We start from the raw sequence: 27,483 nt of genomic DNA on the forward strand, positions 1-27,483 counted from the left end.
GACACCACATATTTTCAAAAGCGCTCCGATGTTTTCGGAGAGGTCTGTTACCCACTAGCTCGATAGCTAGCCGGGGGCTAGGCTCACTAGAGCCCGTGAGAACACCGGACTCCGGCAAATCGCTTTCAAACCCACTGCGGTCCTTCGCTACTCAGGTTAAACATATATAAGTCACTTAGATAACTTAAAAATGTTATTGTTATACTACTATGGCTCTGCAGATTTTTTCTTTTCTTTTAACCTATGTCGCCTCACCTTGAGGTTGGTAAATCTGTCTATCACATTTTGGTGGTCAAGTCTCTCACGCATCTCTTTCTCAACTGACATCACAGCCAGGTGCTGGAGTCTGCTTTGACCCATGGTCCTTCTCAGCCAGGTATGGAGCTGACTCAAGACACTAAAAGACCTTTCACAGCTACAGCTGCTAACTGGGTTTGTCAGGGCAACCTGAATAACAGTTTTCAGTTTGGGGAAGATCTGATTATCCAGAAGATTGTACAATGTTAACATATCTGGAATGGCACCAGCCTCACTCTTGAGCTTTATAAAGTCTTTGGCAACCGTGACTTCCTCTGACTGAAGCTCAATATGGTAATGCAGTGCCAGGGCTGACAACCCAGTTTGTTTTGCAGATTCTGTATAGCAGCTTTAATATAGGGAGAACACAACTTCCAGATTGTATGAGTTGTTTGTATTAGTTGTTTGTCTTTCTTTTTCTTTGCCAGTTTAACAGTTCCTGTTTTGCCTGTTAGTACTCCCTGTCTGTTTTCTTACCTGGTACTTCCTGATCTTGTACTTTGTCCTCATGTTCCCCTCTTTCCTCTCTCCCTCTTTGGACTGACAATCTGTACACACACACACACACACACACACACACACACACACACACACACACACACACACAACAGGAGTTATAAGGTTAATGGGCATCCAGTCAGTTAGCTAGTTAGTACCTTGGGTTCAATATCGGCACATGCACATATGGCAAAATAACCAGTTTCTCTCATTACATTTCAAACAGGACAGTGGTAACAACAGCAGGCTACGGACAATGTTTAGTTTTAGATTTTAAATAGGCTGTATACATTTCAAAGAGATCAACAGGGCAGTCAAATATCGCTAATTTTACTACAGAGCAAACATCGTCGGAAAACACGTTTTCAACTAGGGCTGCCACAAACAATTATTTTGATAGTCGACTGGTCACCGATTATTTTTGCAATTAGTCGACTAATCAGATCATGCATCCATTGGACGTACAGCGTACAGCTTATTGCACCAGCATGCATCTGCTCTCATATAACTATCATTACCTTACAGCTTTAAGTGTTTAAGGTATGTGCTAACTAAAAATAAAGACAAGATGATAGTTTATTAAATTTGAATGAAATTTGCTGATTGTTTCGGTGAAGTTTAATAAACTCATTGTTATCTAAAATATAACAGGACACCGGAGTATATTCTCGAGCATCTCACACTTCTGATAATCAGCTGTCTGCTTGACGTTTATTCAGCTGCGTAAAAACTATAACTTTAATCTCAGCCTAACCGATTTACTCAGGAACAAATAAAATACTAAAAAAGGTGGTCTCAGCCACCATCGCTCTGGCAGCAACAGCGCTAGAGCGAGTAGGAGAGAGCCGAGCTGGAACAAACCATTTTGAGAGGGGGGAGGGGTTATCTATACTTCTGTTGTTAAAATGTTCCATCTCAATTAAGTACTGTATGCTTTTTATACTTTTAGTAGTGTGTCCCACAAACAGCAAATATTTTCAAAAAAAGTAAGACATCTTTGGGGGTGCTTTGATTTATTTTGGGGGTGCTGAAGCACCTCCAAAACTGGGCTAAAATCGCCCCTGATTTAATGTCTCACACACAGCCCTTCGAAAGGGGAGGGGGGCTGGCTGCTTCCAAATAGAGGACATTTCATTCATAATGTTGTAAATCCAAGCCCATTATGTATTCATGATTTGAATCCTGGGTTGTGTGAAATCTCAGAAATAAACCCTAGACAAAGTGAATCTGTGAACTAAGGTGTAGGTGTGTTAGGTTATGTTGTGGTGATCCTCGAGTTGGGGGATTTGTGTTCATACTGGAGTGCAAAATTAAAACCAAGATGGACAAGAAAAGTTCAAAGCCATCAGGTCCTCAGTTTAGAAAAAAGAGAAAAGAGGAAGAGAAACGAGCAAAAGATGCAGGTAAGCAGATGTGTCATTGGATAATGGCAGGTCATCCTAAAACAATCAGAATCAGAATCAAAACACTTTATTAATCCCTAAGGAAATTATGTGAATTACAGTTGCTCCAAGAAGAAATGGTAAAAAATAGCAACTGTAACAGACTAAACTCCAAACAATACATTATGTTACAGATTTTAATATTAATTAGTCATTGTTAATTGTTGATTTGTCCTGTTCTCATTGTATGAGGAATTATGATGGCTGTTTGGTAGCTGTTTGCATACAATGCATCAATGCATACTCTCTCTCTCTTCATATGTGTGTGTCTGTGTGTGTTTCTCTGGCGAAATTCAGTATGGTTCCGACAACAGTTTCATGTTAATGTATAATCCTAAATATGTTTTGTGGGGGGGGGGGACCGCCACTGGATACATGTTTTACGCACTCCTTTTGTTGTTGACATTTACAGGCTGTGTGCAAAAGGCCACACTCTTCAAATTCATGCCAACTAATATTTCATATTTCAGTCCAGTAGGTGTCCTACTAGAGCAAATGAAGCTTCAAGATGCTTTGCGCCTGGGTGAACCAATTGGATGAAAAGCTTCAGTGCTTCATGAAGCTTCATCTGCCCATCACTAGTTTAGATGGATCTGTAGGGACCGCTAACCACGGAACAAGTGAAACCTAACCTACCCTTTTTCTCTCATTTATTAATGAGATATATGTGGCGCACAACTCATTTGCTCATGTGATGCTAGGTTAGCTTACCGATGAAATAAAGGAGGTTTCCATCCCACTAATATCACTAACATGTTTCTATTACTTATGTCTTTATAATATTAACACCGCAACATTCAGCATATGGGAAACACACACTCACCTCACCTTCTTCGTCCTTCGCAGAGTTTTGTAAATATAATAGTCACGTCTTCCTCTTTTTGACAACAGCTCGTCACTCCACAGGAAGCTGTGTCGTCTACTGCCCCCATCTGCACCGGAGTGGAAAGGCTCTTCTTGCGTTTCCCAGAGAGACATTTGTGACATTGTTATATTAAACATGCCCAACTATTTCGTACGGAAGCACAAGATGATAATACTAAACATAACATTGTTACTTTTACAGAATATATTTAAAATATTCAATGATTTTTTTTTCTGGATGGTACTGGACAGAGTCTTTTCCTGTCGTTTCTGGGTATTTGGTACAGATAGATCACCATATACAGAATGTGGGTTTAATTTCAGGTAACAGCAAATATAGCGTAATTCTCCTTTAGACTGGGACACAGAGGATTTTCATTTCTTGTGTGTTCTGGTGGTTTGTAACTCAACTCGTGTCAGATCAAGTACACTGACCATTAAAATTTAAGGATAAACCATTGATTTGCAACGTTTGCACAAAAAGTAGGTGAAGCAGCTGAATAACAGTCGTGATTTAATGTAGCAAAATTAACATGTGCCTCCTTTACATATGCTCCATCTTTTTGCCAAATATCACGGAATGGAGCCATTTGATTATTTGTGCTATTTTGCTGACAGACAGCACTGAAAACCTCAAAATCAGGACTGAAATCATAAGGCTGCCGGTCACAATTCCTCACACTGTTTGAAAGAGACAGTGAGTGATTCATTGGATCAACTTTCCTGTGAAAAATGATTCATTCAATGTTTTAAACAACAAGCGCATAAAAACTGCAATTGTGCATCAATACAAAAAAATCTTCTTGTGAAATATTTTCTCATGTGGCATTCCTTCCATTTGATATGTAAATTGTCAAACTGTTCCAGTCACAAAATTACAGTTAATATTTTCTAAAGCATTTGAATGAATCTGCAGTAAATCCCTTATTATATTTAGTACATTCAAATCTAAAATATTTCAACGTTGTGATTTTTCAAGCATCTCCCAAGTACTGGATTAACTTGAACTAGGACAGTTGAACTTATTTTGCAGTCTGGTGAAAATGATCCAGTCATTTGATACAGAAGTCAGCAGACCATCTCACTTGCGCCTTCTGGAAATTTTCACACAAACACCATTTTTAGGACCAAGAGTGCTTAACGACTTCAACTCAAGAGGAACCTGAAAAAAAAGAGTGCCCTCGATAAAACAAACATCTTTTTTCAGGACTGGCTGTTAATGAACATTCATGAGATTTGCTGAGCAGCTCTAAGTCAAACGTACCTCAGTCTTAGAGCAGGCAGTGAGGTTGAAGTTGTGGAACAGATGCATTAAAGTCAGTTTGATTTCAAGCTGGGCGAGCTTCATTCCCACACAGTTACGGGGGCCGGCCCCAAATGGTAGGTATACGAATGGATGTCGACTGGCCTTGGCCTCTGGTGTAAACCTGGGGATCAACAGCAAGTTGTTGTTTTTTAAGTTGAATGAAAAGCATTGGAAACTAAAAGACCACATTCTTAATGAGACAAATTTCTCTTGCTACTTTATACAATAGCATAAAACTACTGTTATCTTGAACTGAGATATTTAACTACATGAAAAATATTACATGATACAGTTCTGTTCATAGTTTTTATGGAAAGAATTTCTAGGCATAGCCATGTGACAGAAAGTTCCCATTTTGGTGACCTTTGAATCTCATCTTTGCTATTTGCAGGTGATGTGGGTCTCTTGGCTTCATCTGGTGGTTGTCTCCAGCACTCACTGGAGCGGTTTCCAGCCGAGTATGAAGCGGCAAGAACGAGAATCACAACTCCAAGGTGGAGGCCATGGTTCTTAGCTGAAAAGGGTGGAGTGCCTACTCTTTTCAGGGACGAGTTGCTGCCCCAAGTGCAGGAGTTTAAGTATCTCAGGGTCTTATGAATACCCTCAGAAGTGAGGGAAAAATGGAGTGGGATATTGACAGACAGATTGGGGCCGCTGCTGAAGAGATGTGGAGGCTGCATTGGTCCGTTGTGGTAAAGAAAGAGCAGAGCATGAAAGCAAAACTCTCAATCCAAGTCCAGCAACTGGTCTCTTCAGTTTCCAGACTGTTGTTAAAAAGAGGAGATATTACTAACTGATGCTACTAACTACTGACACTGAAATGTGCCAACAAAAATTCAAAATCAAGCTAAATCTTGATCTCAGTTTAAATTTTGAAAGGGCGATCGTGGCTCAAGAGTTGGGAGCTTACCTTGTAATTTGAAGGTTGCCAGTTCAAGCCCCGGCTTGGACACTCTCGGTCGTTGTGTCCTTAGGCAAGACACTTCACCCGTTGCCTACTGGTGGTGGTCAGAGGGCCCGGTGGCGCCAGTGTCCGGCAGCCTCGCCTCTGTCAGTGCGCCCCAGGGTGGCTGTGGCTACAATGTAGCTGCCACCACCTGTGTGTGAATGGGTGGATGACTGGATATGTAAAGCACTTTGGGGTCCTTAGGGACTTGTAAAGCGCTATATAAATACAGGCCATTTACCATTTTAAATGTTCTATTTTGAATAAATTATGGGTTTATAAGATTTGTAAATAAATGCCTTGTTTTTATTTACATTTTACACTGTGTCCCAACTTTTTTTAATTGAGATTGTGATAATTTCACTACACAAAAGTGTTTACCACACCCAAAAAATGTATTTGTACCACTGTACAGAAAAATATTTAATGTGTTGTTAATATACAGCTGAAATCATGTTAATAAGTCAACATTTGACTGGCGTTACAAGTCGTTTCAGACAGAACTGAAGCACCTCTCAGGAATGAACTTCTCAGGCTCGGGCCAGTGTTGTGGGTCATAATGGAGGAAGACTGCAGGGATCTCCAGTTTTGCTCCTTTAGGAAGTTGCTGACCATTCACCACACAGTCATGTTCTATTTCTCGTGCAAACCTTAGTGGGACAATTTCAAAATTACACAGTTACAGAATGGTCACACACAGTATCAACAGAAGAGCTGTAACTTTATTTACTTTATTTATTTACTTTATTACGTTATGTAATCTCTATTTCTCTGTACATAGCTCCATCCAAAGAAGAAGAGTTTAAGTGTAATGATAGCTACTAGGGATCCACCGATACTGATACTGGTATCGGGTATCGGCCTCGATACCACATTTTCTAAAGTACTCGTACTCGTTAAAAGTCCCCCGATACCAGGGACCGATACCACGGTCTGAGACCTGTCTATGTTTGAGCGGCATGTAAGGGATTAATCACAGGCGCCGAGTGCCCGCCCCCAGGCCCCGGCTGCAGCTCAGAGCTGAGAGAAGGCGAGGCGAGACAAGTCAGCCGTGTGGAACTATTTCAAAGTGAACGAAGACGCGAAAACAAAGGTGGACTGCAAATTGTGCTCAGCGAAATTGTCCAGAGGAGGCTCTAAAGGTAGCGCATTTAACACAAGTAATTTAATCAAGCACCAAAATCCCAACACGACAATGAGTACAAAGAGTTTACCCACGCTTATTAGCACAGAGGAGCAAAGCTGATGCTATAGCAGTGGGACGGAAAATAGTTGGGCATTTTAAACATTCTGCCTTAGCCTACTCCCGCCTCGAGGACATTCAGGGACAGCTCAACCAGCCAATAAAGAGACTGCAGCAGGACGTACAGACACGCTGGAATAGCACGTATTACATGCTCCAGTCCGTCATTGAGCAAAAGCGAGTGCTGGGCGTGTTGTAATGAAGCCAGCCGCGGAGGTGTGCAGGTGGATAGCGAATGAGCAACAGCTTCTGACTTTCCAAAAAGTACTCATTTATTTACAATATCAAAAATAAAAGTGCTACCTCTACCACACATTACTAAAGAGCACACTAGTCCGCGTACACACGGGAGCATCCATTACAGGAGGAGTGCGAAGAAGAACAAAAAAAAGGGGGTGACACACCAGTCATGAGACAGGAGGCGCCACCATGTGGTAATACACTACATTACAATAGCAACTGTTACATAGTCCCCCCTGGTGAGAAAAAAGCTGTCCTCAGCCGGACACAGCTGAAAAAGCACACACCAGACCTAACAGTACCCTATACATAGAGGTTACAGCTAAGATTGGTGCACACACACAGTGCAAAAGACCATTTAAAAATGAAATTGGTGAAAATAAGACGCATATGTACAGTGGAAAATCAGTTTTCTTAGTTTTTCACTTTTTTTTCTTCTTTTTTGTTTTAAGTAAATGCCAAGAATGAACCTTAACGCACTAAAGAGCCATAAAACTGGATTAAGTAAAGCAAACAGAAACATCTACATATCATGACTCAAAATAGCAATGCAACAAGACAGCATCAAACAGGTTTAACCAAAACATTTCACTTCAGATCAAGCCTGGTGAGAAAAAGGCTGTCCTCAGCCGTACCCAGGTAACCCTCCTCCCGCTACCCCCTTTCACTATACATAGCTACTTTAGGTAGTAAGCAGGCTGTGGAGGAATTGTTATACAGCATCGGTACAGTCAATACAATCAACACAATCAATAAACAAAATTAGTGATTCAAGCAAACAATACAGAACAGTCAGTGTTACTGGCTACTCATCCTCTTGAGGTTGTCCTAGACAAGCGAAAAACAGTCAAAAATACAACACATCCCGTTGCTTAAATCAGTACAACAGAAAACCAAACCAAAAGCCTCTCACGGGCAGTGGTGACGAGGGTTCAGTGGAACAGAACAAGTAATCATCCCTTACGAACAGAATAATTACATCACATACATCTTGCATGAAACCAACCCTCAGTCAACCTCAAGTTTGTCCGTATGATAACGGTTAGTCCACCTGGTACCCGTCCAACCAGCGGTCATTACGGGGCACCGGCGGGGTTCGTTGGGGAGATGGCCGCTCTCCCGGCTCTCCCGTAGCTCCATGATCCAGACACTTCAGCAGGCTCTTCTGCAGCTCCAGTGAAGCCTGTAAGCAAACTCGTGCCTTCACGACCTCAGCTTCCAAGTTTACCACTTCAAGGTTGAGGTAAAGAGGTGTAGAGTGAGGGATGATGTACTTTGTCAGGCCAGGCGCCTCAGCATCCGGGTCGCAGCCATCCTCCTCACTCCTCGTGTCTGCGTGGGACGCCATTTTAAAAGTGTGGAAACAACTCGCTCCCACAAAAGTTATGGCGAAGTGAAAAGAGCGTTCACACACAGTACCTAAGCGCATATATCAGTCAGACCGAGAGCGTCCATGCACACTCTGATGCTTCAATGCTTTACACAAAACAACACGTCCCTCTGAATAAACACTGAGTCAAAGTCACTGCAGCATTAGCCTTAGCTTTAGCGCCGCCGATGTCGTAACGGTCCAACAGCAGTGAGTTGGCGGTCCGACGGACCGTACAGTCACTCACGGAGTACTCTCCCTCGGTAGGCGAGCGTGTCAAGCGATGGGTCAGTGGTCTTCCACGCCTGCAAATATCGTTGAAATCGCGGGGAGTCAGCTCCTTCTTTTTCCTTCTCCCAAGCGGAGCAGCGGCACACCGCGGTATCCAGAAATTAGTCAGGTCCCACCTGAGCTGAGGCTGCGGCCATGGCTGGGGAAAACGTCCGAGCGTCCGCAAAAGTGGGGGGATTTCCGAGACAGTTCACGTGCTAGAAGAGAAGAATCCTCGGCGGGATACAAAAATCGTCTGAAGTCCAAGGGGAAAAAGTTCGGGCGCCAGTTGTAACGTGCGGTGGAGATGAAGCCAGCCGCGGAGGTGTGCAGGTGGATAGCGAATGAGCAACAGCTTCTGACTTTCCAAAAAGTACTCATTTATTTACAATATCAAAAATAAAAGTGCTACCTCTACCACACATTACTAAAGAGCACACTAGTCCGCGTACACACGGGAGCATCCATTACAGGAGGAGTGCGAAGAAGAACAAAAAAAAGGGGGTGACACACCAGTCATGAGACAGGAGGCGCCACCATGTGGTAATACACTACATTACAATAGCAACTGTTACAGTGTCCAGCACGAACTCCCCGACTATCTCACCGCTCACCAATGGGCTCTTATGGAGACGACTGTTGCCACGCCCCCTTTGAGGAACTAACTAAAAAAGTGAGCAGCTACGACGCACTAGCCTCTGATGTCATCCCAGCTGTGACTGTGCTAGTGAGACTTCAAAACAGAGAAACAGATGAATAAATTTAAAATTAAATTTTGTTTTTTATAATTATTTATTCTGTAATATGTTGCATACAACATGCTTTTCATTTTAAATAAATGTTCTTAATTCCAAACCAGTCCCTTGTTGTTGTTTTTTTTTGTTAAATTATAGGACTAAAGCTGTTACCTGTAAATTTAAATCATGTCTTTATTAAGTACTCGGTATCGGTATCGGCAAGTACTGAAATGCAAGTACTCGTACTCGTACTCGTTTCCAAAAAAGTGGTATTGGTGCATCCCTAATAGCTACAAAAGGATTTTTAATGCATCTGGATCCAAATGTGAACAGAGCTGAACCCAAATGTCAAAAGATCAGAAAACATCTGCATTGCTGAACCCATCTTTGATCTTTCAACAGTGATGATGATGATGATGAGAAGAAGAAGAAGAAGAAGAAGAGAGTTTTTCCGGATGATAGCATTATGGCTATACCCCATGAAAAGCTAATTAAGGGAAAATGCTGAAAATCTTCCTACATCACAGCGTACCAAACCTACCCCACTGTAGCCCCAATTGACATCCTTCTTTACCTGACTCCAGGAGGGTAGAGGCGTAATGCTTCACATATGACCATGTTCAAATACTTCAGCTCCTGCACATTTGTGTAATCAGGTGAGTCCTACAAAGCAAACAGCATGACAATCAATGACTGTCCACAACTGCATGAATCAAAATAGATCAGAACCAACTGTAAAACACTCACATGTCTAGTGTAGAAATCATCCACCTCTTTCTGTACTCTGAGTTGACATTCAGGGTGGAGGGCCAAGAGGTAGCAGGTGAACGCCAGAGTGTTGCTACTGGTTTCATAGCCTGCCAGGAGGAAGATGAAAGCCTGACCAACAATCTCATCCTCAGTCAGCATCTTTTTCTGTGGACGCCTGACAGACGGCTCCTGTGAATGAGGAGGGTCATTTTCCTGAACTGTGCCTGAAGCCTGGGTTTGCTGGTTGTTGTCACCGATCTCATCGGTGTCATTTGATGTGTCAAAGTGCTCCAATGACACACACTCTTCGGTGGTTCGAGCATCTAACATCAGCTGAAGGAAGTCTCTACGTCTCTACGTGTAAAAGAAATAAATAAGAAAGATAGGAAAATGACAGTTTCAAAGCCACACACAGATTTAGGAAAGTCTGAGATTCACCTGCTCAGGAGGCTGCTCCTCTCTCTGTTTGATGATTTTGTGAATGCTGTTAATGAAGAAATGACTCATCTTGTCTCGTCTTTTGTTGGGTATGAACCTCGACAGAGGAGCCATGATGGAGGGAAAAGCAACTAAAGACAGAAACACACAAATCTGCACAGGTATATCAACAAAAATGCTTAAATACTTCTTTGGCATATTCTACATCTATTTAACCTTTCTGAAATTCTTTCTTACAATTTTTTGTGATCAACTTTCTCTTTTAATGTCCTACATAAATATCTGAAATTCAATTGTGTTATAATAATGACTCACAGAAAAGTAACAAGACAGACTTGAAGGTATCATTGATGAAGAACATCTGAGCGTGTTGGACAAGCGGGTCATCTGGGTTATTCTGCGAGTCCACCTGAGTTGCAAATGCCACACTGGCAATAACATCCATGGCAAAGTAGCCAAAGTATCTGCAAAATAGCATCAAATTTTAGAAATATGAACAGTGAAAGAAAAAATACAGTAGAAGTAAAGTAGACAAACTGCTTTCAGGCTTTCCTCATTGTTTATGTATTTACCTGTGGATATCAAAGGCCTCCCCTGACTCAGCGTAGACATGCAAATTCTTCATCAGGGCATCAATGGCTGTGTTGATGAGCGGAACCATCTACACTCAAATGGAGAGATAATGACAGATGTAAGTTGTCAGTTGGGATCCTATGTTATCAGGAGGCTTTTGCAATCTGGTAGGGTCTCCCATGTCAAATTGGTCCTGGGTGAAAAACCAGACGAAGGGTGATTCAGACAACTATTGTCAGTGCAAAAACAAGGGAGCAGTTTACCCTGCGCTGCATAGGGTTACTGGGACACCACCCTGGAGTCATGCCTGTAGAGGGTGCATGGTGTTCCATGCCTTAGCCTATGGGGTATGGCTGGGCGCAGGGTATTGGGATATGGAATGTCACCCCTCTGTTGTGGAAAGAGCCTGAGCTAGTGCTTGAGATTGAATGATACCGGCTCTATATAGTTGGGCTCACCTCAACGCATTTGACATGAACGACGCAAGCCGGCTCCTTAACGCGAGCCGTGGTTTTTTCTTTTTCTTTCTCTCACCCTCTCTCGCACTTTTTTCCCGCTTCACTTGGCATCAGTGTTGCCAACTCCTCAGTAAGGAAAATCGCTATTGGCTGTCCTAAAAGTCGCTAGAAGTCGCTAAATGACGTCACCACCTAATTTGCATAATTGGTCATGCTAATGTAATTGTAGCCTACGTTGTTGGAGAGAGAAATAACATCGTGGAAGAGACATAAAGTGAGTAAAAAACGTCCTAAATGCATTTAGAGTTTATTTAGAACTACAAATTAAATTTCTTTTTGCAATTATTGTTTTTTTTTATGTCACAATTCCAACCCTGCTCCTTAATCCGGGCTTGGACCGGCAAAAGTGACCCGAAATAGGCACTCCGGTGGAGTTACTTTGTGTGTGTGTGTTTATAAGTAGTTTTAAACCTGATCCACAAAACAGCATAAGAGTAAAAGAGTAAAAGAAGAACTGACTGCGTTACAGCACCCGGTGCTTGTTGAGAGTAAAAGCGATATGCGCTTTCACGTCTTTTTTTAGCGACTTTTTTTAGAAAAAAAGCCGCTAGGGGGTCTGAAAACTCGCTAAATATAGCGACAAAGTCGCTAAGTTGGCAACACTGCTTTGCGCTGGGCAGAGCGGGGAGGGGCGGTAGTTACACTTGCAGTAACACAGGAACAGAGCCAGAAGGAGAGAGAGAGAAAGAGAGCCAGGGACAACAACGTCACATTAGAAAGGTATAGTAATCATCCACAACTATTTTCAGTTGCAGATGATAAATGATTCAGAAAGTTTATTCATGCAGGCCCATATGACAGAGAATATGCATCTTCTTTTTGTTTTCATATTTTAATTTATATTTAATTGTGTTGTGGTTTGCAGCGTTTTGTGTTGTTTCATTTTAAATTTGTTTAAAAGGAAAAAGCTGAAAATGTAAATAGTTAAAAGTTGAACTGTGACTAGTTGGTTTTTGTATTATATGATTTGTTTATTACATTTTATGTGGAGTGAATAAATAAAAGTATATTTACGGTGGCCCCTAGAGACAAAGCACGTACAAACTTCAAAACACGTACAAACCCTGAAGCACGTACAAACTCCAAAACACGTAAAAACTCCAGAACACGTACAAAACACAACAGAAGTGCTCCAGGATGCTAGGCCCAGTGTTGAGCTTTTGTTACCTAGAGGCTACACAAGCCAGCAAGTACCAACGACCGGATTTGGTGTGTGGTAGTAACAGGTAAATGAAATTTTTTTTAAATTATTTGAATATATATGAATGCTTGTGTATAAATACACAAACAATACACATATGCTTTCAATTGTGTAATTTAAGTGATCTAGGTAGCTCTGTTTTGGAAGTTCAGTTAACGCTAGAAATGTGTTTTGGAGTTTGTATGTGTTTTGTCTCTAGGGGCCACTGTATATATTTATATATAAACATATATAAATAAAACCACTTTTTTTTTACATTAGTAATTCCTTTTGTGCATAATTTTACATTATTGTTAATAATAAATAAATTAAAGCAACAAAACAACCTGAAGAGCCGGTTGGGAGCTGAAAGAGCCGGCTCTTTTTAGTGAGCCGAGCTGAAAGAGCCGGCTCTCTAAAAAGAGCCGGAAATCCCATCACTACAGCCTGGAGTTGCTCTCGCTGAGACGCAGCAGGCTGGGGTGGTTATTCTGTTATGCCAGGGGCGATTTTAGCCCAATTTTGGGGGTGCCCCAAATTTTGGCACCCCCAAAATGAATCAAAGCACCCCCAAAGATTTCTTACTTTTTTTGAAAATATTTGCTGTTTGTGTGACACACTGCTAAAAATATAAAAAGCATACAGTACTTGGTTGAGACATAACATTTGGTTTGTTCCTGCTCCACTCTCCCCTGCTCTGGCTCTAGCGCTGTTGCTGCAAGAGCGCTGGTGGCTGAGACGCAGCAGAGCGGAGGTGGAAGTGCCTGGCTTAAAACAGGACATATTAGCTGCATTTAACCTTCAGTTTCTGTCCGAAAGTCTCCTTATATTTCAATCGCATCGCTATAAGTGCAATGTTAATTTCTGCCGATAAGTTCCACTTTGTTCTTACTGTTTGCTGCGGTGATGACGTCACATGCTTTTACGACGGTCCTGCCATATCATGAGTCCAAGGAGCACTAGGCATGTTTTTCTCCATGAGTGCGGGGGAATAGCGATCTCCAGCCATGTGCGTTCCTGTGCAAATAACCACACGTCTGTCCACCCCTCCCACATTTGTTAAGTATGCCTACTGCTGTACTGTTGAGCTGCTGTTAACTTCCATTAAAGTATATCCGGACATCACTCTCTGTGCCCCACTCTCTGACCGGAGTTTAAGTCCTGAGGGAGCTATCATCTCAGCATTCCAGAGATAACTCTCTAAAAAGTGTTTCTTCGAGCCGGATAGATAGCTACACTGAGGACGACATGGAGTTTAATTCAATTCAATTCAATTCAATTTTATTTATATAGCGCCAAATCACAACAAAAGTCGCCTCAAGGCGCTTCATAGATAAAGAGAAAAGCCCAACAATCATATGACCCCCTATGAGCAAGCACTTTGGCGACAGTGGGAAACTCCCTTTTAACAGGAAGAAACCTCCGGCAGAACCAGGCTCAGGGAGGGGCGGCCATCTGCTGCGACCGGTTGGGGTGAGAGAAGGAAGACAGGATAAAAGACATGCTGTGGAAGAGAGACAGAGATTAATAACAGATATGATTCAATACAGAGAGGTCTATTAACACATAGTGAGTGAGAAAGGTGACTGGAAAGGAAAAACTCAATGCATCATGGGAATCCCCCGGCAGCCTACATCTATTGCAGCATAACTAAGGGAGGATTCAGGGTCACCTGGTCCAGCCCTAACTATATGCTTTAGCAAAAAGGAAAGTTTTAAGCCTAATCTTAAAAGTAGAGATAGTGTCTGTCTCCCGAATCCAAACTGGAAGCTGGTTCCACAGAAGAGGGGCCTGAAAACTGAAGGCTCTCCCTCCCATTCTACTTTTAAATACTCTAGGAACAACAAGTAGGCCTGCAGAGCGGGAGCGAAGTGCTCTAATAGGGTAATATGGTACTACAAGGTCATTAAGATAAGATGGGGCCTGATTATTTAAGACCTTGTATGTGAGGAGCAGGATTTTGAATTCAATTCTGGATTTAACAGGAAGCCAATGAAGGGAAGCCAAAACAGGAGAAATATGCTCTCTCTTTCTAGTCCCTGTCAGTACTCTTGCTGCAGCATTTTGGATTAACTGAAGGCTTTTCAGTGAGTTTTTTGGACATCCTGATAATAATGAATTGCAGTAGTCCAGCCTGGAAGTAATAAATGCATGAACTAGTTTTTCAGCGTCACTCTGAGACAGGATATTTCTAATTTTAGAGATGTTGTGCAAATGGAAGAACGCAGTCTTACATATTTGTTTAATATGTGCGTTGAAGGACATATCCTGGTCAAAAATAACTCCAAGGTTCCTCACAGTGTTACTGGAGGCCAAGGTAATGCCATCCAGAGTAAGAATCTGGTTAGATACCATATTTCTAAGCTTTTCAGCGCCGAGTACAATGACCTCAGTTTTATCTGAGTTAAGAAGCAGAAAGTTAGTGGCCATCCAAGTCTTTATGTCTTTAAGACATTCCTGCAGTTTAACTAATTGGTGTGTGTTATCTGGCTTCATGGACAGATAGAGCTGGGTGTCATCTGCATAGCAGTGAAAATGTATGCTATGTCTTCTAATGATGCTGCCTAGGGGAAGCATGTATAATGTAAACAGAATTGGTCCTAGCACTGAACCCTGTGGAACTCCATAATTAACCTCAGTGTGTGAAGAGGACTCTCCATTTACATGCACAAATTGGAGTCTATTAGATAGATATGATACAAACCACTGCAGTGCAATACCTGTAATACCTACAGCATGTTCTAATCGCTCTAATAGGATATTATGGTCAACAGTATCGAATGCTGCACTAAGGTCAAGAAGGACAAGCACAGAGATGAGTCCACTGTCAGAGGCCATAAGAAGATCATTTGTAACCTTCACTAAAGCTGTTTCTGTGCTGTGATGAACTCTGAAACCTGACTGAAACTCTTCAAATAAACCATTCCTCTGCAGATGATCTGTTAGCTGTTTGACAACTACTCTTTCAAGGATTTTTGATATGAAAGGAAGGTTGGAGATTGGCCTATAATTAGCTAAGACTGCTGGGTCTAGAGATGGCTTTTTGAGTAAAGGTTTAACTGCAGCCACCTTGAAGGCCTGTGGTACATAGCCGATTATTAGAGATAGGTTGATCATATATAAGATCGAAGAATTAATCAATGGCAGGACTTCTTTGAGCAGTTTTGTAGGAATGGGGTCTAAAAGACACGTTGATGGTTTGGAGGAAGTAATTATTGAAGTTAACTCAGAAAGATCGATTGGAGAAAAAGAGTCTAACTTAACATCAATGGTACTAAGAGTAGCTGTAGATAATATTACATCTGTGGGATGATTATTGGTAATTTTTTCTCTAATGATAAAAATTTTATTTGTGAAGAAGTTCATGAAGTCATCACTAGTTAACGTTAAAGGGATGGTTGGCTCAAAAGAGCTCTGACGTTTTGTCAGCCTGGCTACAGTGCTGAAGAGAAACCTGGGGTTGTTCTTATTTTCTTCAATCAGTGATGAGTAGTAAGCTGTTCTGGCTTTGCGGAGGGCTTTCTTATAAAGCAACAAACTATTTCTCCAGGCTAAATGATGATCCTCTAAATTTGTGACACGCCATTTCCTCTCCAGATTACGAGTCATCTGCTTTAGGGTACGTGTTTGAGAATTATACCACGGGGACAGGTACTTCTGATTAGAGACCTTAGTTTTCACTGGAGCTACAGTATCCAGAGTCGTACGTAGTGAGGAGGTGAAATTATTAACAAGATAATCGACCTCTGTTGGGGTAGCGTTCAGATAGCTGCTCTGCTCTGTGTTGGTACAGGGCATTGACGATGATAACAGTGGCTGGATTATATTCTTAAACTTAGTTACAGCGCTTTCAGAAAGACATCTACTTTGATAAAGTCCACTCTCCACTGCTGCGTAATCAATTATTGTAAATGTAAATGTTATCAAGAAATGATCAGACAGGAGAGGGTTTTCAGGAAACACTGTTAAATGTTCAGTTTCTATGCCATATGTTAAAACAAGATCTAGAGTGTGATTAAAGTGGTGGGTGGGTTCTTTTACATTTTGAGAGAAACCAATTGAGTCTAACAACAGATTAAATGCCATGTTGAGGCTGTCATTTTTAGCATCAACATGGATGTTAAAATCACCCACAATAATTATTTTATCTGAGCTCAGAACTAAATTAGATATAAAGTCTGAGAAATCAGAAAGAAACTCTGTGTAAGGCCCAGGTGGACGATAGATGATAACAAGTAAGACTGGTTTCTGAGTTTCACAGCTGGGGTGGACAATGTTAAGCATCAGGCTTTCAAATGAATTAAAAGTCTGTCTTGGTCTTTCATTAATTAATAGACTGGTGTGAAAAATTGCTGCCACACCGCCCCCTCGACCTGTGCTTCGAGATTTCTGGTAGTTAGAATGACTCGGGGGGGTTGATTCATTTAAACTAACATAAGCACCAGGATATCCCTGACATATCCGTGCGACGGAAAACTCAGCGAGAGAGACATTTCCCGGCTTACTTTGATGATTATGAAGTTGAATATCAACCCAAATCAGGTACATCCACTGATAAACCAACAGCAGGTGCAGAGGCAGGGATGGCTATAGATCAGCGCTCTGCCAAGCAGCACTCGACCTCTTCACGATCACATGCCTCAGGTTCTCAATGCAGCAAACCTAGATCCCAGGCTAGTGGACACTCACCTTCGGGAAGCTCTATCATCGCAGGGCTAACTGATTTGCAGACAGCGATGTTGGAAGAGAAGATTAAGGGCATGGAGCTAGCAGAATTGCAGCGGCAGATGATGGAAGAGAGTCTAGCTTAGGAACAGTGTTTAATCTTGGATGCTCAGGCCCGGGAAGCCCTCAGTAAGGAAGAACTATACATGGAGCAAGAAAGGCAAAGACGTCAATTAGACGAAGAGGTACATACTGCTCACAACACCAGAGAATCTATTACCAGATGTCTATCAATGCAGCGTCGACTCAAAGAGAAGGAGATGGAGCTAAAGAAAGCTTCCCTCATTGCTGCTTTTCTTCGTGATCAAGAAGATGGGCTGCCACCACCTAGACTTTTTACTTCCAGGCTGGACTACTGCAATTCATTATTATCAGGATGTCCAAAAAACTCACTGAAAAGCCTTCAGTTAATCCAAAATGCTGCAGCAAGAGTACTGACAGGGACTAGAAAGAGAGAGCATATTTCTCCTGTTTTGGCTTCCCTTCATTGGCTTCCTGTTAAATCCAGAATTGAATTCAAAATCCTTCTCCTCACATACAAGGTCTTAAATAATCAGGCCCCATCTTATCTTAATGACCTTGTAGTACCATATCACCCTATTAGAGCACTTCGCTCTCGCTCTGCAGGCCTACTTGTTGTTCCTAGAGTATTTAAAAGTAGAATGGGAGGGAGAGCCTTCAGTTTTCAGGCCCCTCTTCTGTGGAACCAGCTTCCAGTTTGGATTCGGGAGACAGACACTATCTCTACTTTTAAGATTAGGCTTAAAACTTTCCTTTTTGCTAAAGCATATAGTTAGGGCTGGACCAGGTGACCCTGAATCCTCCCTTAGTTATGCTGCAATAGATGTAGGCTGCCGGGGGATTCCCATGATGCATTGAGTTTTTCCTTTCCAGTCACCTTTCTCACTCACTATGTGTTAACAGACCTCTCTGTATTGAATCGTATCTGTTATTAATCTCTGTCTCTCTTCCACAGCATGTCTTTTATCCTGTCTTCCTTCTCTCACCCCAACCGGTCGCAGCAGATGGCCGCCCCTCCCTGAGCCTGGTTCTGCCGGAGGTTTCTTCCTGTTAAAAGGGAGTTTTTCCTTCCCACTGTCGCCAAAGTGCTTGCTCATAGGGGGTCATATGATTGTTGGGCTTTTCTCTGTATCTATGAAGCGCCTTGAGGCGACATTTGTTGTGATTTGGCGCTATATAAATAAAATTGAATTGAAATTGAATTGAATAGACCTTTAAATAACTGTAAGTATGGCTCGGGGCTTCAGGCTTGCAGCAGTGGTGTAAACTCCCAAGTGAATCTGTCGGAGCAGCCAGCACATAACGGACAGCGACGTAATATGACCAGCTATGCGTATGCTTTCCCACCTTCGATCTTGCCAGTGGATGCATTAGTACCAGATACGCAGCCCTTACATCCCACCAGCTCCTCGGCTGACCTGGAGACAGTATCTGAATGTCTCCATGGGTGTCCAACGCAACATATCAGTCCTGCTATGGATACTCCCTCAGCTGGTCATCAGTATGGTCAGCAGCTAGGTGGAAATCACCCCCGTATTACCGACTATCGACTCAGACTCTCCGACCTGCAGCAGAGGACAGCTCTAATATCCCTAACAGACAATCACAGCCTCCTGGAAAGGTGAAACATCAGGGATCGCTTCCTCCAGTGCCATACTCAACACCCAGTCAGTTTCTACCGCTTCCTGATTTACAGTCCCGCCTGCGGGATAAAGTCGGACCAACTGGCTGTGGGCCCACGGCGCCGTCTTTACAGTCAGAGATACCGTTGCCACCTACTGACAGCAAGGGCAACAACTTGATGGAACTGCTAATTGCCAGCTCGTATGGGATCCCCAAGCCAGCACTACCTTCTTTCGCCAGTGGTAAGGAAAGTGATTTTGCGCTTCTTAAGATGGCTCTGGACAGTCTGCTCTGCAGCCATACTCATCTCACAGAGCAGTTCAAATATCAAATCCTTCTGGAGCAGTTAAAACTACCAAGTGCTTACAAACTAGCACAAGCATATATGCATAATCCCCTGCCATATACTACAGCACTCCAGGCTCTCCACGACAAATATGGTCAACCTCGCCAGCTCGTACAGAGTGAGCTTGGATCTATCCTGAACTCTCCCCAAATCCGGGTGGGGGACCCAGAAGGGGCCTCGGTCTCCTTTGAGATTTCCCCTGCCCATGATCCTAAAGTGAGATACCACATCCATCATGCCTTCACTGCTGACAAACTGGGCCTCTCTGAGCACAGTTATCCAGTTAAGGCACTCGTGCAAAAATATGCACACCTCCAGGGACTCCCACTTTCCCCTGTTGACAGGGTGCAGCCTTTAGTCCTTATTGGCTCAGACTTCCCTCATCTGCTTGTCCCAACGCAACCTGTACGGTCTGACCCTCCTGGGGGTCCATTGGCAGTCTGTACCCGCCTTGGATGGGCTCTGCAGGGTCCAGCTAACTTAGCCCAGTTCGCTGTGGAAGAGCAACAGTGTCTCTTTACTGGGTCCCCAAGCAATGATCTCCTTCAACATGTAGAACAACTGTGGAAGGCGGATGTACTCCCATACACAAATGTGAAGACCGCGTCACGTTCTAAGGAAGATCAGAAAGCACTTGAAGCTCTTGAGCAGCGCACAACCAGAGTGCAGGTGGAGGGAGTGACAAGATATGCAACGCCCCTCCTCCGTCGCAAAGACAGTCCTCGCCTCTGGGCACCCAGGCTGGCCTTGCTACCACAGCTACGGAGTACTGAACGTCAGATAGCGAGAGACCCAGGGCAGGCTGAAACCTATTGTCAGGAAGTGCATAAACTGGAGGTGGTAGGCTATGTTGAGAAACTATCACCTGAGAAGGTGGATTGTTCGAGTGAGTCATGGTATCTACCCCACCATGTAGTTCACCACAACAACAAGGCTAGACTTGTATTCAACTGCTCATACCAATACAATGGGCTAAGCCTCAACAGCCAGTTGCTTCCAGGTCCAATTCTGGGACCTTCACTGCTTGGGGTCCTCCTCCGCTTCAGGGAGCATACTGTGGCCATAAGTGGTGACATCAAGGCAATGTTCTACCAAATTCAGTTGCTGCCCGAGGACGAACCTCTGCTCCGCTTTCGTGTACGAGTGGCAGGTTCTACCTTTTGGTACAACGTGCAGTCCTTGTTGTACCACCTATGCCCTCCAAAGACATGTCAGGGACAACAGCCAGGGTAATGAAGATATATTGGGCACGGTGGAGAGGGCCTTCTACGTCGATAACTGTTTGCATAGTCTCCAATCTGCAGAGGAGGCTAAGACACTCATAGATTGGATGCGGGAGTTACTCGCCAAAGGGGGGATTCGAGATTAGGCAATGGGCCAGTAACGTTCCATCGGTGGTGGAGCACCTGCCAGTGGAAGCCAAAGCAGCCAGCACAGAGCTTTGGCTCTCCCAGCACAGCCAAGACCCAGAAGAACCATCTCTGGGCCTTCATTGGAACTGTCTCACTGACCGCCTTGGATACGGGCATCGATTTGTGGAGTACTCTCTGCCCACACTGAGAAATGTTTACCGGGTGATGGCATCGCAGTATGATCCTCTGGGCTTCCTCATACCCTTCTCAACTCGAGCAAAAGTTCTAATTCAGGATCTTTGGAAGGCAGGAGTTGGATGGGATGAACAAATCCATCCTACGGCCCTACTAGACAGATGGACACAGTGGGAGAAGGAACTAGTGTACTTGCCACAGGTGGAATTACCAAGATGCTATGTCCCACCAAGAGCAGACGCCGGGAGACCAGGTAGAGGGGCTCACATATTTTGTGATGCCTCCAAAAGAGCCTATGGAGCAGTAGCCTATCTGCGAACACAGGACTCCCAAGGCAACGTCCACGTGGCATTCATGATGGCGAGGTCAAGAGTAAGCCCCCGGAAACAGATTTCTATGCCACGTTTGGAGTTATGTGCAGCTCTTGCCGAAGCCCAACTGGCTAGGGTACTGGAGACCGAGCTGGCATTTCAACCCAGTGACATCACCCTATGGAGCGACTCAACAACAGTTTTGACCTGGATTCAATCTGATTCATGCTGTTATAAGGTCTTTGTTGAAATACAAGATCTTACTGAGGTGTCAAGTTGGAGATATGTCAACACCAATGGCAATTTGGCTGATTACCTTACGCGAGGGAAAACCCATCTCGAGCTGAGTCAACCAAACCGTTGGACTCAGGACCCACCGTACCTTTTAACTAACCCTGATACCTGGCCAACTCTCCATGAAGGTGAAGGTCAAGAAGACGATGGGGAGCTGAGAGGAACAGCATTCTGTGGAACCACCACCACATGCAGTCCACAGCAAATGGTGCCAATTTCCAATTTTGGCAAATGGATTGAAGTGGTTAAGGCTACCCATCAGATCCTTCATGGGGTGGCTGCTGATCACAAAAACCATGTCATGACTGCTACAGATGCATCAGCTGCTGAGCTGCATCTCCTGAAACAAGCTCAAAATGATAGCTTCCCCGAGGAATTACAGGCCCTGGCTGCTGGTAAGGCAATTCATAAGCAGAGTTGCCTGCTAACACTTGCTCCGGAGTATGACCCGGCTATTGGGCTGATAAGAGTAAACTACTGATCAGACAATATGATGAGCAGCTGTTGCACCCTGGGCCAGAACGAGTGTTCGGGGAGATGAGGAGAAAATATTGGATTCTCCGAGGAAGGGAGGCAATCAAGTGGCACCAGCACAGCTGTGGTGAGTGTCGAAGGTGGCGAGCCAGTCCTGATATTCCTCGGATGGCAGATCTCCCCCCCGCGAGGCTGCGCCTATATAAACCACCCTTTTGGTCCACTGGAGTCGACTGCTTCGGCCCTTACAACATCAAAGTAGGACGGCGCACCGAAAAGCGTTGGGGTATCATATTCAAATGCATGACTACGAGCTGTGTGCATCTTGACCTGTTGGACAGCATAGATACCGATGCCTTTCTCATGGCTCTGTGTCGGTTTATTGCACGCCGGGGCAAGCCATATGAGATCCTATCTGACTGTGGTACCAACTTCAGGGGAGGAGAGACCGAACTGCGGTCTAGTTTCTCAGCTCTTGAAGCCCCCATTAAAGAGCAGCTGGCGGAGCAGAGGATTGAGTTCCGGTTTAATCCACCAGGTTCCCCCCAGTTTGGAGGTACTTGGGAACAGGAGATAAGATCTGTAAAGACAGCTCTTCAAGTGGTGTTGGGAGGCAATACGGTCACAGAGGCAGTTTTGCAAACTGTGCTGATTGAGGTGGAAGGGATCATTAATGCAAAGCCTCTTGGGTATGTCTCTTCGGATGTAGCGGATCCGGATCCAGTCACACCCAACTTATTGCTAATGGGGCGATGAGATGCATCACTCCCCCAGGTGATTTATGCTTTGAGTGAGATGCTGGGAAGACCGCAATGGCGCCATAGTCAGATTCTGGTGGACCCTTTTTGGTCCAGCTTCCTGCGTCACCATCTGCCGGATCTTCAGAGGAGACAAAGATGGCAGGGGGAAACTGACAACTTAACCACAGGACAAGTGGTTATGGTGGTTGACTCACAACTACCGCGAGCGCAGTGGCCTATCGGAAAGGTGGTCAGGGCCTGTTTAGGGCCAGACGGTCGGGTGAGAGCGGCTGAGGTGACAATCAAGGGACAGACATATCTTCGACCAGTTGCCAGATTAGTCAGACTCTCAGCCTGGGAGGATGATGAGGACTGTAAACCCAATGATGCTTAGACTTTCGGTTGAAGAGCAAATTTACTACTTAAATTTGGGGGTGGCTGTGTCCGAATGTCTCCTTATATTTCAATCGCATCGCTATAAGTGCAATGTTAATTTCTGCCGATAAGTTCCACTTTGTTCTTACTGTTTGCTGCGGTGATGACGTCACATGCTTTTCCGACGGTCCTGCCGTATCACGAGTCCGAGGAGCACTAGGCATGTTTTTCTCCATGAGTGCGGGGGAATAGCGATCTCCAGCCATGTGCGTTCCTGTGCAAATAACCACACGTCTGTCCACCCCTCCCACATTTGTTAAGTATGCCTACTGCTGTACTGTTGAGCTGCTGTTAACTTCCATTAAAGTATATCCGGACATCACTCTCTGTGCCCCACTCTCTGACCGGAGTTTAAGTCCTGAGGGAGCTATCATCCCAGCATCCCAGAGATAACTCTCTAACAGTGATATATATTTTTCCCGATATGAAGTCCTTCTTTTTTGAACAAACTCAAAACAGAGCCTATTAATCTTTCAGTCATTTCAATCCCACATGCATACTATCCTTTAGGGCTAAACGCCGGGTGTATCAAATGTCTGCCTCCGCCTTTGGCTGCGCACAAAAAAAAATCCAGTCTGAATTGAAATTAAAGTAAATACATGTAGATGTGAATGTGCGAGTGAATGTGAGTGCGAATGGTTGTCTGTCCCTGTGTGTTGGCCCTGTGACAGACTGGCGACCTGTCCAGGGTGTACCCCGCCTCTCGCCCTATGACAGCTGGAATAGGCTCCAGCGCCCCCAGCGCCCCTGAAAAGGATAAGCGGAAGCGAATGGATGGATGGATGGATGGATGGATGGATGGACATGTATTTATTTTAATTTTGCTGATTTTCTGTGCACAGAGACTGTGTCAGCAGTGCTCAAGCGCTCAGCTTAGAGGGAACAATGCTGGTGTTTTGTTACTAGACTTAGTAACAAACCAAACTTATGGTTTGTTACTTAAGGGCAAACGATAATTTTTCCATAACGAACACCATGTTCAAACATAAATTTCAATCAATTTTATTATTGTATCATCAGATCTGTGGCTGTATGGACACTCGAGTGAAGAAAGGAACTGCCAACTGATCACCACTTGGTGGTGAGTTGGATCAGGTGGGGAGGGAGGATGCTGGACAAACCTGGTGCACCCAAACGTGTAGTGAGGGTGTCTGAATAGACCATGTTCAGCACCTCCACAGCTGAGGCTGCTGCACTGAGCTGCAACTGTAAGGTGTTTTGTACCTTGGTGGTAAACAAACCGAATGGTGGACACCGGAGGTAAAAGGAGGTATCAAGCTGAAGAAGGAAGCCTGTCAGGCTTGGTTAGCCTGTAGGACTCCAGGAACAGCTCATGGGTGCCAATAGACCAAGCGGAACACGGCTCGGGCAGTGGCTGCAGCAAAAACCTGGATGTGTTGGGTGTTTCATGGACAGAATATCTAGTCGTATCCAGGTGGTGGGGGGGTTTCCACTTTGGTGGCCTCAGGATTTCATCTTAGCGTTTTGGCTTCATTAGGTGATGACTTCCAGTTTGCACTGGAGCGGTTCGTGGCTGAGTACAAAGCAGCATGAATGAGAATTAGCAACTCCAATCCAAGACCATGGTTCACAGCTGGAAAAGAGTGGAGTGCCCACTCTGGGTCATGGACAAGTTACTGTCCAAGGTGGAGGGATTTAAGTATCTTGGGATGTTGTTCATGAGTAGTTTGCAAGAGAGAAGAGAGAGCTTAGGATAAAAGTGAAGCTCTCGAGTTACCGGTCTACGTCCTACTCTTACCTATGGTCACAAGCTCTCGAGAGTGACCAAAAGAATGAGGTCACATGTACAAATGGCAGACATGAATTTCCTTCAAAGAGAAAGGCAACATCTCTCAGCTGGCTTGGGAATGTTTTGGTGCCCCCCCCCAGATGAGCTGGAAGAGGTGACTGGGGTGAGAAATTTGGCCTTCCCGTCTCAGAATGTTGCACTCGGGACCCAAACCCAGATAAGCACCAGAAGATGGTAAATGGCCTGCATTTGTATAGTGCTTTACTCAGTCTCTAAGGACCCCAAAGCACTTTACACTACATTCAGTGATTCATCCATTCACACACAGGCAATGGTAAGCTACGTTGTAGCCACAGCTGCCCTGGGGTGCACTGACAGAGGCGAGGCTGCCGGACACTGGTGCCACCTGGCCCTCTGACCACCACCATGTAGGCAAACATGGGGTTAGTATCTTGCCCAAAGATATTTGGCATGCAGCCAGGAGGCAGCCTGGGATTGAACCACCGATCTTCTGATTAGTGGCTGACCTGCTCTGCCAACTGAGCTACAGCCACCCCAAGATGAGATGTGATGTCATGTATCTTATCTTATCTTATCTCACTTAATGTGGACTTTATTTTCTCACTTCTTTCATCTTGGCAGCACTGAAAGCTGGGGTCACGACGCTCCGTACTCGTTTCCACTGTTCATTCCTTAACTGGACAAGGCAATCAGATACAGGCTTTTTGGTAAACACTAATCTCTGCAGAGAGATAAGAGAGCACAGGCAAAAAAAAAAAAAACTGTAATAACCCCTCAGTAACTCTTGTGTGACAATCAGGAATAAACACACATGTTGCATCTTTGCTTTGTATAATTTCCTTACATTTCTGTTAGGGAAGTTGCTGAAGTCCTTCACCAGCAATTGTCTGAGCATATCAGGGTCTGCTACCACTATCACTGGTATGCGGCCCAAATAATACCTGAAGTATGAGTCAATTCAAAACATGATGGGTAAAGTATCACCTCAAACTGCAGATTATTTATATAAGCAAAATATTCAGCACGATCTGATATCTTCGTGTTGGTGTTGTTCCCAGATCATCATACTAAAGGTTGTTCCAGGATCAACATTGCAAGTGACCAATCAGAATGTTGTGATGTCATACTTTTGCGACTTCGGGAAAAACCGGCGTAAAACAAAAAACTGTACTTAAGCTGCGAGAAACCGCCTTTGTCCGCCGATCAACGGACCCTGACCCTAACCCTTTAATAAACACTAAGCAGAATTGATATTGTCCTTGCAACATTGGAATTTCATAAATGCACGAATGGGTTGGTGCGCAAAAGAATAACGTCACAATAATGTGATTGGTCACTTGCAATGTTGAACCTGGAACAACATTTTCATGATGATCTGGGAACAACACCAACACAAGGATATCAGATCATCCAAATATTCACAATCTTATTTCAGTAGTTGCTGTTGTAGGATGTATTTTTACTTACCCACATACTTTACCATATGTTTTGATAAGATCATTCAGAGGTTTGAAAAAACCCTGAAAAGAATATTTAAAAAAATACAGTCGATGTAACAGTACTACAAAGTAGGAACAAGGGAACCATCCCAGTTTGATGCAAAATGAAGCAGATGTTGAAGGTAACTCTGGTCTTCCTTTGTTACACTGTATCTTACCTGCTGAAACATGAATAAGTTGCCAAAGAAAGGCACTGGCTTTGGATGTTTGATGCCACATCGTGAGAGGACTGAGAAGGGACGGACTGAATACCTACAGGCAAAAGTGCAGAAATGTGTTGTTTGTAGGTTGAATGAAAAGAATTTATATCAAATGCAGTAAAGAACAGAGCTCACCTTTACCCGGATTCTGTCTAGAGTTATTGTTGCATTCGTTTGCGCTCTATAAAATGTCAGTGTATGTGCTTTGTGGCACTAGCAGATTATCTACGTGTCCTCATTTCCCTTGAAAAAAGTGTATCATTGACATACTCACCAGTAGAGGAGACCAAGAAAAATGAGGAAGAGTGTCACAGATATTTTGCTGGTCTCAATGTTGAATACATTTAGAAAGTCACTTGCACCCTGCATGTTGGAAAATCTTCTCTCAGTTTTCAACCATTAATAGGAGAAAAAGGCCCCTGGAGAGAAAAACAGCAAAAAAGAATTAGTTATACTAATATTTTTATTCAATACTTTAGTCATCACTTTCACTAGAACAAAGCATTTAAAGGTATTGTGCAGAAATTCGGGCTTTTGGGGAAATAAACACCTGCCAAAGACCATACATCTATTCCACGTTGTCAAGCCGCTTTGTCCTCGATCAGTTGTGTGGTTTCTTCCAAGACTTTCTACTTACTGAAGCTTTGTTTGTAGCCTTGAGAACTCACCTGAAGAGGAGAGATGTCTGTTCCTATAGTGCACACAAATGTTAAACCACAGATAAAATAGTAACTACGGATTTGGATTGCCTCACCACCTCCATAAATGAGACAGAAACCACCCCCACTTGTGTAGAAATGTGACAGAGCAGGGTAATGGTAATCCG

At 43.8% G+C, this 27,483-nt stretch overlaps 2 protein-coding genes across 6 annotated transcripts in view; one reads left to right on the plus strand and one right to left on the minus strand.

The window, feature by feature from the left end:
* LOC148101895 (thromboxane-A synthase-like) overlaps positions 1-27,483 on the plus strand; it is a 69,030-nt gene that overhangs the window by 1,859 nt on the left and 39,688 nt on the right. The gene's annotated exons all lie outside the window — the stretch shown is intronic.
* On the minus strand, positions 775-27,451 carry LOC102778517 (thromboxane-A synthase-like). 5 transcript variants are annotated; one of them, XM_087842863.1, is made up of 15 exons: positions 27,326-27,451; positions 26,932-27,076; positions 26,616-26,709; positions 26,426-26,478; positions 25,803-25,899; positions 25,563-25,679; positions 10,973-11,061; positions 10,716-10,864; positions 10,401-10,531; positions 9,960-10,316; positions 9,787-9,875; positions 5,866-6,003; positions 4,366-4,528; positions 3,061-3,193; positions 775-845 (listed from the first exon to the last, which is right to left on the minus strand). In XM_087842863.1, exons 2-14 carry the CDS (start codon positions 27,024-27,026, stop codon positions 3,062-3,064), a joined length of 1,704 nt encoding a protein of 567 aa, XP_087698989.1. In that variant the 5' UTR covers positions 27,027-27,076; positions 27,326-27,451; the 3' UTR covers positions 775-845; position 3,061. The 5 variants fall into 5 exon arrangements, 3 of the variants coding, with proteins under 3 accessions (XP_087698989.1, XP_087698990.1, XP_087698991.1); XM_087842864.1 differs by lacking the exon at positions 775-845 and having other exon boundaries at positions 3,131-4,263; XM_087842865.1 differs by lacking the exon at positions 775-845 and having other exon boundaries at positions 3,131-3,946; positions 4,309-4,528.

Source organism: Neolamprologus brichardi, chromosome 7 (assembly GCF_056152115.1).
Source record: "Neolamprologus brichardi isolate AB-2024 chromosome 7, ASM5615211v1, whole genome shotgun sequence".
Lineage (NCBI taxonomy): Eukaryota > Metazoa > Chordata > Actinopteri > Cichliformes > Cichlidae > Neolamprologus > Neolamprologus brichardi.